Source organism: Carcharodon carcharias, chromosome 18 (assembly GCF_017639515.1).
Source record: "Carcharodon carcharias isolate sCarCar2 chromosome 18, sCarCar2.pri, whole genome shotgun sequence".
Classification (NCBI taxonomy): Eukaryota; Metazoa; Chordata; class Chondrichthyes; order Lamniformes; family Lamnidae; genus Carcharodon; species Carcharodon carcharias.
Window position 1 is genome coordinate 83174952 of NC_054484.1, and position 12922 is coordinate 83187873.

The window sequence follows — 12922 nt, forward strand, 5'->3', positions numbered from 1 at the left end:
GTTCAAGTGACACAGCCCCCCCACCAACCCAACAGCCGCGCAAAGGAAAACTTCGCATTGGCTCTGAATACCAGGTTAACGTTCAATGGAATACTTGGGTCTCGTGGTTGTGGGTGGCTCTGCCATTGCAAGGTTAGATGGGATTCTTTAACCTTGGCTGCATCTTAACTAGGAAAAGGCACTCTGCAGATAGAACCAGTGGTTTGTTATCTCAATTACTCTTTGTGACTCAAAAATTTCAAGCAAGCCTAAATTGGGACTTGTCCTAGTACAGAATATGCAATGCCCAGAATATCCCGGTGTTGATGCATGTCTCATGCTGATAGGTGGAAACTCTCTGAATTGATGCTGCCCCTTTCTTCGTCCTGTACTGGACAGTGAACTCATTAACTTGAGTTCATGCTCACTCTGTGAATGAAAATCTTACTGTCAACCTGTTAAGTTTTACAGTGCTTGTAAAGTAACATCCTAATTTTCTAATTGGGCAAGAGGTTTTTATTCCACACACAACTTTTTGATTAAAAATTACACCTAGGAAAAGCAAATTCTTAAACAACAATCATCATATTTCACTATGCTCTCAATATTTATTTATTTTTGAGCTTGCACATTTTATTTTGCAACTGCTGTACATGAAGGCACAGTACCACAACAGACCAATGTACAAGATCTTCTCATGACCAGCATCTGAAGTGCCTCTAAATTGTTGGCCTTAGAAAAAGGTGTATAAACAGAAACGTCAAAGTCAATTTGCCTTGTATGATTCAACAAAGCCTGATCAGTACTGCATCTTCAGCAGTTGTTCACCTGGACCTCTGTCTCACCTTTCATCTTTTACGCTTCCTCTGCCACTTAGCTGTCATGTCAACAAGGATCTTGACGAACTGCTTAGCAGAATCAGTTGAAAGGTTGAAAATTACAATTAGTGGAAATTGGAATCTGCTGTGTTCACAAGCATCTAAGCAATTAATATCCTAGTGTTGCAGCATCTTTCTTCTACTGGAGTTTATCAAGGCACTTGCATTGATTGTGGCAATCAGTTGTCACAATGACTGGTTGTTTATTTGGACTGTGCTGAATGTGTCTGATCCAAATGTGGTGATTGGCATCAATTGTGGAATTACAGTATTTTTATCTTTCAGGTCCGTGGTGGAAATGTTGAAGCAGTTATCAGAGTCGAAGAGGATGAGGAAGGCCATAAGCGAAACTTTTCTGTGCATGAAGTAGAAGGTGGTTTGGGGCTGAGCATGCTCATTGACTCTCAGAACAACCAGTATATACTGACCAAACCTAGGGACTCAACCATCCCTCGAGCCGATATTCATTTTATAAAGGTAATTGGGACCTATGTTTTATAACTGTAACCAGGGCCCTTTATGCTCAGTTTTATTCTTTTCAAATGTCAGAACTTCTCAATTTTGATTTTCAAAAGCAGCTGCTTTCTTGGTGACTGTAAGGTGGATCAGAGAGCATCAAGCCCTGATGGTAGTGTGACCCTACATGTTTATAGCAGTAGGATAGAACTATATTGAGGCCCAAGCCAAATACTTTGCTGAAATAATCTTGAGCTCCATCTGTTGATATCAAACAGCAGCATTTCAGATGCTGTCAGTGCTAAGTAGTATTCTCTATTCATGTAACTAGTGACTGCAGTAAGGTCAGAATATTATCCATTTCTTTTGCTACTGCGACACCCACTCCCTGATTATGAAAGAACCAGAAAAAATCATGTCAGTTCTATCTGTTGCATTAGTTTTCATGTGTTAGCTTGAATACCTGTTGGTTAGAGGTGGTCATTGAGGTTCCTACATGAAACCATCCACATTTCTTTAATAAATATTCTTTAGATTGTCTTCTGATAGTTTGCCAGTGAGTTGCTCTAAGGATCTGTCTTGGCATTCTTTGTTATTTATGTTTCTAATGTACAAAGGAGGACATTAAAAGCAAAACCTTAATTTGTGGATCATAGAAAAATGAAGAAGAGGAGGAAGTAGGAAGAATCAACATAATCACATTCATAAGGATTTTTTATTTGTTAGCTTAGTGTCTGACTGCAGTGTAACCCATCACCATGTTTAATGGTCTTCAAGCCAAGCTGGTTGAATTTCTGATTGCCCTTTTTACCCCATTAATCTAAATTCCAAAGACAAAGGTACAAATGCCAAGGCTTAGGATTTCCTCAAGTATGTGCAAGGGTACTGCTAGAGTTTGACCACTTAAGACCTTGCAGCTTATCAGGATAGCGAACGAGGGGTTGGGGAAGGTGCGATGGTAAGCTTCCCATTGGTTATCCAGTTAAAACTGCTGTACATCTAGGGCATTCACTTGGAAGGTTATCTGGCTAAACTGTAGCAATCTGCCAGTGCATGCTTGAGGGATCCCATAATTTTACAAGCTGTATCCATGTTTGTGCCAGATGTAACTCTGGTTGTACACTAAGTCAGAAGGTTCTGGTTTCAAGTTCCACTTCAAAGATTTGAGAGCATAATGTTAGGCTGAAGCTCCAATGTAGTATTGAGGAAGTGCTGCACCAACAGAGTTGTTGTCTTTAGATGAGATGTCAAGTTGAAGCCTTGTATGCTGTCTTGGGTGGGTGTAAAAGATTGTGTGACACTTTTTGAAGAAGTGCTGGTGAGTTCTCCCTGGTGTCCTGGCTGACGTTTGTCCCTCAACCAGTAGCAGTTTATCAAGGCATTGCTGTTTGTTGGACTGTATTCGGTGTTCCTTCTAGTTTTTCTTCATTGTGCACTGCCTGTGTGTTGCACTGCCCTTTAAGATTGCTGCACGACTGCACTTGGGTACGTGTTACAAGGGGCATTGGTTGTGTGTGGCCTGTTTGTTTCACCACATGGTAGCTTGCAGATTGTTGCACAGCCAGGCAGCTTAGAGGGAACTCTTAAGAGGGAATCTTTCTGTGCAAATATAAAAACAAAAAAACTGCGGATGCTGGAAATCCAAAACAAAAACAGAATTACCTGGAAAAACTCAGCAGGTCTGGCAGCATCGGCGGAGAAGAAAAGAGTTGACGTTTCGAGTCCTCATGACCCTTCAACAGAACAGTTCTGTTGAAGGGTCATGAGGACTCGAAACGTCAACTCTTTTCTTCTCCGCCGATGCTGCCAGACCTGCTGAGTTTTTCCAGGTAATTCTGTTTTTGTTTTTAATCTTTCTGTGCAAATTGCCTGCTACATTTCCAACAGCAGTCACTCCACTTAAAGATCTCTATTGGCTCTAAAATAGCTTGAGACAATCTGAGATCATGGAAAGTTCTTTCTTTCCAGCAATTTATGGCACAAATATTTTATAATGTTAATGGTGAGCTTAAATGTCCAATTAATGATGTACACTATCAAATGTGCCATTTCAAGGCCATTTTATTATGTTTGGGATCAAACAACCACAAAATGGATAATGTAATTCTACTGTATATTAATCAGGAAAAGGACTTTGGGAGTGGGGAGGAATAATGTTTATTCAGGGAAAAAAATGAAACTAGCAATTAAATGCCCAGAAACAACTCAAAGTTTAAAATCCAAATCCCTACATTCTGTTAGTGGAAGAAAGGAATACAGACGAAGAGGCGATACTGTTACTGTATTCTCAGTCTCTCTCTTTGTACACCAATCACTATAATATTTAAATGTGCAATTTATTTGCAGGATATAATTTTTATCGTGTTGGTATCTCTGCCTTGTGGCTGGATTTGTACTTTAATGGGGCTTCCCACGATGTTTGGTTATATCGTTTGTGGAGTCCTCTTAGGTCCTTCAGGACTAAACCGCATCAAGGTATGAATTCTACTTATGTCATACAGAAGGACAATGTTCTTAGCTTAAGCTGTCTTTGAGCAAACAGTTCATTTACTAAATAATATTTTATTATAGGAGAATGGTGTGCTATATTCATCAAGATTACATCTGTTAGTTTTATAGTGCGAAGAATGTGCAGCTCCTCAAAAGAAACACCAGATCAGTTAGTGTGTTTATTCTGCCTGTCCTGGTTGAATAATTGAACTTTTTGTGGTGCTGGTATACAGTGCTGGGATGAGATTTGTAACCAAGCCAGCTGCATCTCCCTTTACATGGCACAAAATACGTTTTTAGTTGTGGGTACCCATCTTTGGTATTGTACCTGACCCCAAGGTGAGCTTCTGATTGCATATCCACTCTGTCACTCGGACTGCCTGTTTGCACCTGCATAACATTGCCTGACTCCGCCCCACTCATCTCACCTACCTCAGTTTTTAAAATTTTTCATCCTAGTTTTTAAACGTCTAATGATTTTGCCCCTCTATCTTGATGCATGTCCTCCAGTCCAACGACCCTCAGAGATATTAATTCTGGCCACTTGTCATCCCCAATTTTAATTATTCTGCTGTTGGTGGCTATGCCTTCAGATGCCCAGGTGCTAAGCTCTGGAATTCCCTCCCTAAATCTCTCTCTCTCTCTTTATGTTCTTCCTCTTTAAGATGCTTCTTAAACTTGCCCCCTTTACCAAGCTTTTGGTCTACTGTTCTTGTACCTGCTTGTCTGGCTAAGTGTTGCATTTTGTTTGATAATGCTGCCATGAACCATATTTTGTTTGGTTAAAGGTGTTATATCATTACATGTTACTGTTTGTCCATCCCTTTGATCTTTTGCATCAAGGTCTAACTGATTGAAGTTATTGCTTTTCTGTCTTCACTGGCTGAAAAGTGGCACAAATATGCCATGTGCTATCTAGAGTTTCTGTCCTAAACTGAGTGGCCAAACACTTCACTACTCACCTGCTGCTACAGTCTTCAACCATGGAATGGCAATGTAAAGGCTGCACCCTCATTTTCAAGCAGCCATTTAACACCAATGGATGTGTAAGTGAGTTGATTCGTGAAAGACAATGGCTTCATAAGTCTTGGGAGGACCAAACTCATCTTGTCAATGTAGCATTGCCTGCTGTGCAGACATTTGGGGCCAGAGATTATAGCATCAATTAAACTGATAAGTATTTGATAAGGAAGGATATGGGAAAAGAACAGAAAAATAGGACTAGAGTGAACATCTCCATTCAAAGAGCCAGCACCAGCACAGGTATGATGTACCAAATGGTCCCTTGCTGTACTGTATAGTGTAATTTATGTAGTTTATGCAATTAATGTGCCCTGTGTAATGATACTTCTCAGGAAAGATTGAACAGGCTGGGACTTCTCACAGAAATGACAGTGTCTTTAATGTAACAAAACACCCCAGGCCATTTCACAGGAGCATTATAAACAAAGTATTTCAGCGAGGCACAATGAGATATTAGGGCAGGTGAACAGAAATTTTGCTAAAATGGTAGGTTTTAAGGAGTGTCTTAAAGGGGGGAAGTGAGAGGGAGAGGGAATTCTAGAACTTGGGGCTTAGGCAACTGAAGGCACAGCCACCAACGTCGGAACAATTAAAATTGGCCGTTGCTCAGGAGGCCAGAATTAGATGAGCATGGGTATCTTGGAGGGTAATGGGACTGGAGGAGCTTAGAGCTGGGGAGAGGCTAGGCTATGGAAGGATTTGAAAACTAGGATAAGAATTTTAAAATCCAAATGTTGCTCCACTAGGAGATGTAGGTCAGTGAGCACAAGGGTAATAGGTGAATAGGACTTGATGCAAGTTAAAACGTGGGCAGCAAAGATTCGGTGTCCTGAAATTTCTAGAAGGTTGAATGTGGGAGGCCAACTAAGATTGAGTTTAAATAGTCAAGTCTAGAGGTAACTAAGGCATGAATGAGGGTTTCAGCAGCAGATGAGCTGAGACAAGGAAAGTAGGCTGATGTTACTGTGATTGCACAAATATGTGGTCAGAAGCTCATCTCGCTGCCAAGTATGACACTAAGGTTGTGAATAGGCTGGCTTAGTCTCAGATTGTTGGCAGGGAGAGGGGGTAAGGTTGGAGATAGGGAGCGGAAATTGGAGTGGGGACCGAAAACAATGGCATTAGCTTTCCCAATGTTTAGTTGGAGGAAAAGTCTCCTCATTCAGTACTGGACGTCAGATAAGCAGCCTGATAATTTAACGACAGTGGTGTAGTCGAGAGAGGTGGTGGGTGTCTTCAGCATACATGTAAAAACTACCGCTTGTGCTTTTGGACAATGTCACGAGAGACTGCACGTGGATGAGAAATAGGAGGAGGCCATAGCTAAATTCCTGAAGGACACTAGAGGTAATGGTGCGAGAGCCACTGCAAGTGATTGTCTAGCTATGATTAGATGGACAAGAATGGAATCAGGTGACAGCAGTCCCACCCAGCTGGACGACAGTGGAGAGGTGTCAGAGGAGGGTTGTGGTCAACTGTGTCAAAAGCTGCAGACAGGTTGAGAAGGACGAGGAGGGAAAGTTTGCCTTTGTTGCAGTCGCATAGGATGTGTGACTTTGTTAAGAGCTGTTTGGTGCTATAGAAAAGAGAAGGCTGAGGCTGAGCTGATAGAGATCTTTTAAAAGTTTGGTGGAGTAAATGTACAGAAGACCACTATTGATGAGATCAGAATTAGAGATCATAAATTAATAAATTTAGTGTGGAATTCAGGAGAAACGTCATTGCCCAGAGTCGTTAGAACATGGAACTTGTACCACATGGAGTGTGAGAGTCGGAGAGCATAAATGCTAGACAAATATTTGAGGGAGAAAATAGAAGGATATGTTAATATGGTTAGATGAAGAAGGCTGGGAAGAGGGTCATGTGGAGGATAAACACCAACACGATCTGTTGAACTGAATGGACTTTTCTGTGCTGTAAATGCTTTGTAATATTTCTTGATTGCAGAGGATTTTTATGTTTTGCCACATTTTTCCACAGTCTATTGTGCAAGTGGAAACACTTGGTGAGTTCGGTGTGTTCTTCACTCTGTTTGTCGTTGGTCTGGAGTTTTCTCCCGATAGACTCAGAAAGGTATTAACTCTTCATTTGCCGTTCAAAAATTCTTTATTTAAATGTGATTTTTCATCCCCCCCCCAACAATTACAAGTCCTGTGTTAGACAATACTGAATGATGATATTGTCATAACATTCTTATTCTAATAGTGAAACCCTGTTTATCAGTGAGCATTGCAACCAACTGGTCAGTATGTCTGAGACTAGCAATTCCAGACGAATTGCTTATTGTGTGATACTTAACGTGAGCCTCATTGCTAAATTACTTCCAGGTATGCAAAAACCTAATCTAAGCATTATCCCTCTTTTTGTCCTCTGGATAAGGATGACCCTGTCAAGGATGTATTTCTTACCCTCTGGAACTTCAAATAGGGTTAGGTATTAAGTGTCAACTATATGGTATGTAGGAGTAGGTGGTGGTTTCTCTAAACCTGAAGCAATTAGTGAACGAGTTGGATTTTTATAATAATCCAGCTGCTTTTATGATCACTGTTTGATGTTCAGCCACAAATTGCTCCATTCATTGAACTAATTTCACAAGTAGCCACAGTGCATTTTAACTTTTGAACTGCTAACTCAGTGCTTAACTACTACATTGTCGCATCCCCAGACCTTCCAGTGGAGTCCAAAGTTGTCCAGTTCACTTGTGTTATACGGAGTTTGTGATCTTGTAAAGCTTGATCCACAGGTTCCCTAGTTACCCATATTACACAGATTATAGAAGCCAGGAATAACAACTTAGGTACCCACTGAAAATGTCTTCAAACAAGATGGTGACTATATAACTTCCTCCTCAATATGACACTTGTCTCATGGCTGTTATTGTTAGAGATCTTGCTATCAACCATTGTGCCTGTTGGTCTGATGCCTCTCCACTGGTAGCTTAGTTTGAATTGTTGTATCTTAAATCACTATTTCTTCAGTTATTTCAACATTGGACGTGATCCAGCCCAGCAACCATCCCCAACCAGCACCTCTGATCACTTATCTGTCACCTTAAGTATCTGAGGGAGTGAGACCCTTGTATAACAGCCCCTGCCCCTATCCCTGATGCTCAGGTTTTCTCTCTGAATCTTGTTCACATTCTGCCAACTACCCCCGGCCTTCAACCATACACGACTTTACTGTGCTCTGCCTTCTGATTTCTCCCAAAATTCCTTGTAGATTCTGGGTTTCTGATTTTCCTCTCAGCCTCTGGACTTCCCACCAACCCCATAGTCATTTGTTCTCTGTCATTTCAAATCATAGAAAGAGACCATTCTACTCATTGTATCTATCTGGTTCTTTGCTAGAGGAATCCAAAACTAATCTCACTGCCTTACTGTGTATAAAGAAGTTTCTTCTAACCTTGTTCCTTGCTGAGTGATAAATTGATGACCCTCCATTGTTGGCTCCTCATGGAAAGAGCCTTTCCCTTCTCCCTATCCTGTACACTCCACCAACCAAATCAAATCCCACTATATCATTAAAAACCACAACTAAATCCCTTGGCTTTTGCTGCTTCAATTAATGCATTAATTCTTGCAGCATTCTCCAATCTGAGGAGCTGGTCCCTAGTGTTTACTGAACATGGAAGCCAATCTTTGGACTTCTCTAGAACCCACATCTCAGGACATTCCTGTTGAACCTTTGATCTTCATCTAGCCCTATTTCCTGACTTGCAACTCACTGCAAGCTGACTGCCTTTTTGTGAAGCTTCTCCCTATAGTATTGACCATTTTCTTCTACCTGAGTTTGTACCTTTGCTTTGTGGCAGCCCCTATTAAATCTTTGTCGTAGCTACTCTTCCTGGCTCCTATTTTATTGCTTGCACGTCATGGCTGTCTACCCTAACCCATACATTTAGCTCCACTATCCACTCCCCCCTTATTTTACCTTGTCCTTTTCTGCTTCCTTATATCCTAATCCCTCAATAACTGCTCCACGAATCACCCATTATCCAGTCTTAATATGTGCTATTCTCCTCCTAAACACCCATCCTGTTACTGCTTAGATATTGCCTGTTTACAACTCTGTCTAACTCAAATTTGGCATCCTACTTTGCGTCAGCCATGGCACAAGCTGCCAACTCAATGCCAGCACTTACCTCAATTGCTTATTCCCATGTTCCTATGTTCACTGCTCATCTTTCTCCTGTTTAGCTAATCTGAATTCCTTGTTCCCTCCCCTGGCCTGTCACATAAAGTGTTGTAACAGTCACTTCTGTAATCTCAAAGTCTCAACTCATCAGCTCAAACTCATTTACCATTTGATCAGCATAACTAACCCACCCTCTTAATGACCAAAGTTGTTAATAATTGGAAAGATTGAAAATAACTTTGAATTCCTCCTGTTAATGCACTATCAAAGTTAATGATTGAAGTAGAGACCATATTAACACTTAAAAATCAGGTTAGATTGGTGGTTGAAGGAAAGAGAGGAAATGGGCACTAGGACCAGAGTGGGCACATGGGATCAGGACTATCATTGGATAAATACTAACTCAGACTTGTTTGACTGAATGGCGTGCTAAAGTGCCCCGCTTGGTCATTTTACGTTTCATCTAGTACATGATGCACTGTTCCCATCTCCTTCAATACTGTATAGCTGCAGTACTTCCATCCCATCTTATCCGTACAGTTGTCATCTCCAGTCTCAACTGCTCTAATATTCTCCTTGCTTTTCTCCCAGTCTTCATCCTCATAAATTTCAGCCTGTCCAAAATTCTACTGCACCCTGTCCCAAACAGAGTCCAGCTTTTCATATCTTTTCTTGCAAACATACATTGGCTACTAATCCCAGCAGCAGCAACTAATGGCAGGTGTCGGATTTGAACCCATCCCTCCAGAGGAGGCAGCATCCTGAATATAGAGCCCCTTCAACCACTTAGCCAGTTAGATATGACAAAACCTCCCAAAAAATTAAGTTCAACATTTAATCTCCTCATACCCCACACATTCTATCTCTAAGATGTTCACTAGCCAATGCAGTCTGTTTGGTGAAGATACTCTCGAATTGATGTTAGTGTTCCAGGATTTTAACCTAGTGACAGTGAAGAGGCAGTAATATATAGGATGGCACATGACTTGGAGGGGAACCAGAGGAGATGTTCCCATGCACCTGCTATTCTTTTCCTTCTAAGTGGTGGCAATCATAGGTTTGGGAGGTGCTGTTGACTGTTGGCTTGGTGCTGTTGTTGGCTTCCTATCCTGTCGGTAGCCGGCAATGCAGCCACAGCGCACAGGGAGAGGAGAGAGTGAATGTTTAAGGTGGTGAATGTCCACCCGATCAAACAGATTGCTTTGTCTTGAATGATGCCAAGCTTCTTAAATCTTGTTTGCCACTACAGTCATCCAGGCAAGTGACGTGTACTCCTGACCTATGCCTTGTAGGTGGCAGAGGAACTTTGGGAAATTAAGGAGTTTAGCCACTCGCCACAGTGAGTCATTCTCCTTCCCTACCCACATGGTTGCCTCTTCACCAATATATGATTTGCCTTGACAACGTCATCCGGAAACTTGGCCAGTTGCCATGTGTACTGATGATGTCTGGCTCTGCTTCTGTTGACCCAAATACTGAGAGAATCAAAGCTTAATTTTCTTTGAAATTGCCGACTGTCTTTAGAAAAAGCATCCCAGCGAGCTGTGTTAATGTACCTTGGAATGGATATCACCTGGGTGATTTTCAGACTTTCCTGGTATAATGATTTCCAGCCCCCCTTTTTTTTATATGAAAGTATTTAACTAGGAGTAATGCAAATAATGATTTCAGTTAAAACAATGAGAGTTTTCTGGCTATCCATCAGTTGATGTTAATTTGTCATTCAGCCACAGAGCATTTATCCAAGATAATTTTTTTTAAATTTCACTATACTTACTAAAATCATACAATCATAAAGATGCAAGCCCCTGTTTTCATCACAGTGCTCTTTCAAACTCACCTTAAATCTCTACCTCCTCATAATTTGCCCATTTGATATACCAACGTAGTTCATCTTTGGCCCATCATTCGTTCCACATGTATAAAGAACTCTCCTAATCACCTTCTGTGCCTTCATTGTTTCGCATTATATTCCTCAAGTTCCTCTTCTAAGAGAACAGGCACAGCTACTATCTTGATCAGATACATAGTCAAATGGCAAGAAATAATGCAGAGACACCTGTGCAATTTTTAAGCAAATGTTGGAAGGCACATTGGAAGGTTGCAGTGACTGGAAAACTACCCAAAATTCCAGTTATAACAAGAACAAAGAAGAAGAACAAAGAAAAGTACAACACAAAAACAGGCCGTTGGCCCTCCAAGCCTGCGCCGATCATATTGCCTGTCAAACTAAAACATTTTGCACTTCCGGGGTCTGTATCCCTCTATTCCCATCCTATTCATGTATTTGTCAAGCTGCCTGTTAAACACCACTATTGACCTGCTTCCACCACCTTCTCTGGCAGTGAATTCCAGACACTCACTACCCTCTGCATAAAAAATTTGCCTCGCACATCTCTAAAGTTTTCTCCTTTCATCATAAATCTATGTCCTCTAGTGATTGACTCTTCCACCCTGGGAAAAAGCTTCTGACAATCTACTCTGTCCATGCCACTTATAATTTTGTAAACTTCTATCAAGTAGCCCCTCAATCCCCGTCGCTCTAGTGAGAACAATCCGAGTTTCTCCAACCTCTCCTCATAGCTAATCACCTCCAGACCAGGCAGCATCCTGGTAAACCTCCTCCGCACCCTCTCCAACGCCTCCACATCCTTCTGGTAATGTGGCGACCAGAATTGCACACAATATTCCAAGTGTGACCTAACCAAGGTTCTATACAGCTGCAGCACGACTTCCCAGCTTTTATATTCAATACCCCTGCAAGCATGCCATATGCCTTCCTGACTACCTTATCCATCTGCATTGCCACTATCAGTGACCTGTGGACCTGTACACCAAGATCACTCTGCTCATCGATGTACTTAAGGGTTCTGCCATTTACTGTATAATTCCTACCTGTATTAGACCTTCCAAAAAGCATTACCTCACGTTTGTCCGGATTAAACTCCAACTGCCATATCTCTGCCCAAGTTTCCAACTGATCTATATACCGTTGTATCCTTTGACAATCCTCTTCACTATCTGCAACTCTTCCAACCTTAGTGTCGTCTGCAAAATTACTAATTAGCCCAGTTACATTTTCCTCCAAATCATTTACATATACTACAAACAGCAAAGATCCCAGCGGAACACCACTAGTCACAGCTCTCCATTCAGAAAAGCACCCTTCCGCTGCTACCCTCTGTCTTCTATGACCAAGCCAATTCTGTATCCATCTTTCCAGCTCACCTTTGATCCCGTGCGACTTTACCTTCTGTACCAGTCTGTCAAAGGCCTTACTGAAATCCATGTAGATAACATCCACTGCCCTTCCATTGTTGATCATCTTTGTCACTTCCTTGAAAAACTCGATCAAGTTAGTGAGACACGACCTCCCCTTCACAAAACCATGCTGCCTCTATATTAGGTAGAATATTTACTGACACATAGAAAGAGCCTCCTAGAAGTAGGCTATTATATTAGATTAGAATGTTTTCTCAGTTTTTAACTCTATAAAGCTGATGTGTGTCCAAGACTAAAATATTGCTCCTGCCTAGGAGGCTCTTCTAACACTTCTTTTTGCAAGCTTGACTGAATCTCAGATTTTAACGGCACAGAAGGAGGCCTTTCGACCCATCATGTCTCTCTGGCTCTCCAAATGAGCATTATGAAACAGTGCCATTGCCCTGCCTTTTCCTCATACCCCTGCACACTGTTCCTGTTCAAATAATCATCTAATGCCCTCTTGAATGCCTCAATTGAACTTGTCTCCACCACACTTCCAGGCAGTGCATTCCAGACCTGAACCACTCATTGTGTGAAAACATTTTTTCTCGTCACATTTGCTGCTTTTGCAAACCACTTTAAATCTGTGCCCTCTTGTTCTTGATCCTTTTACAAGCGGGAATAGCTTCTCCTTATCTACTCTGTCCAGCCCCCTCATGATTTTGAACATTGCCTCTTAACCTTCTTCTCTCCAAGGA

General features: G+C 41.5%; 1 protein-coding gene across 2 annotated transcripts in view; it reads left to right on the top strand.

The window, feature by feature from the left end:
• The window catches only part of tmco3 (transmembrane and coiled-coil domains 3), a 70289-nt gene that overhangs the window by 14555 nt on the left and 42812 nt on the right, over positions 1-12922 (top strand). Inside the window, exons 4-6 of one of the 2 annotated variants that reach the window (XM_041211562.1) lie at positions 1143-1334; positions 3660-3788; positions 6807-6899. In XM_041211562.1, the coding sequence (XP_041067496.1) occupies positions 1143-1334; positions 3660-3788; positions 6807-6899 (414 nt within the window). The remainder of the gene's footprint in view (positions 1-1142; positions 1335-3659; positions 3789-6806; positions 6900-12922) is intronic. The other variant, XM_041211564.1, reaches the window with a different exon arrangement.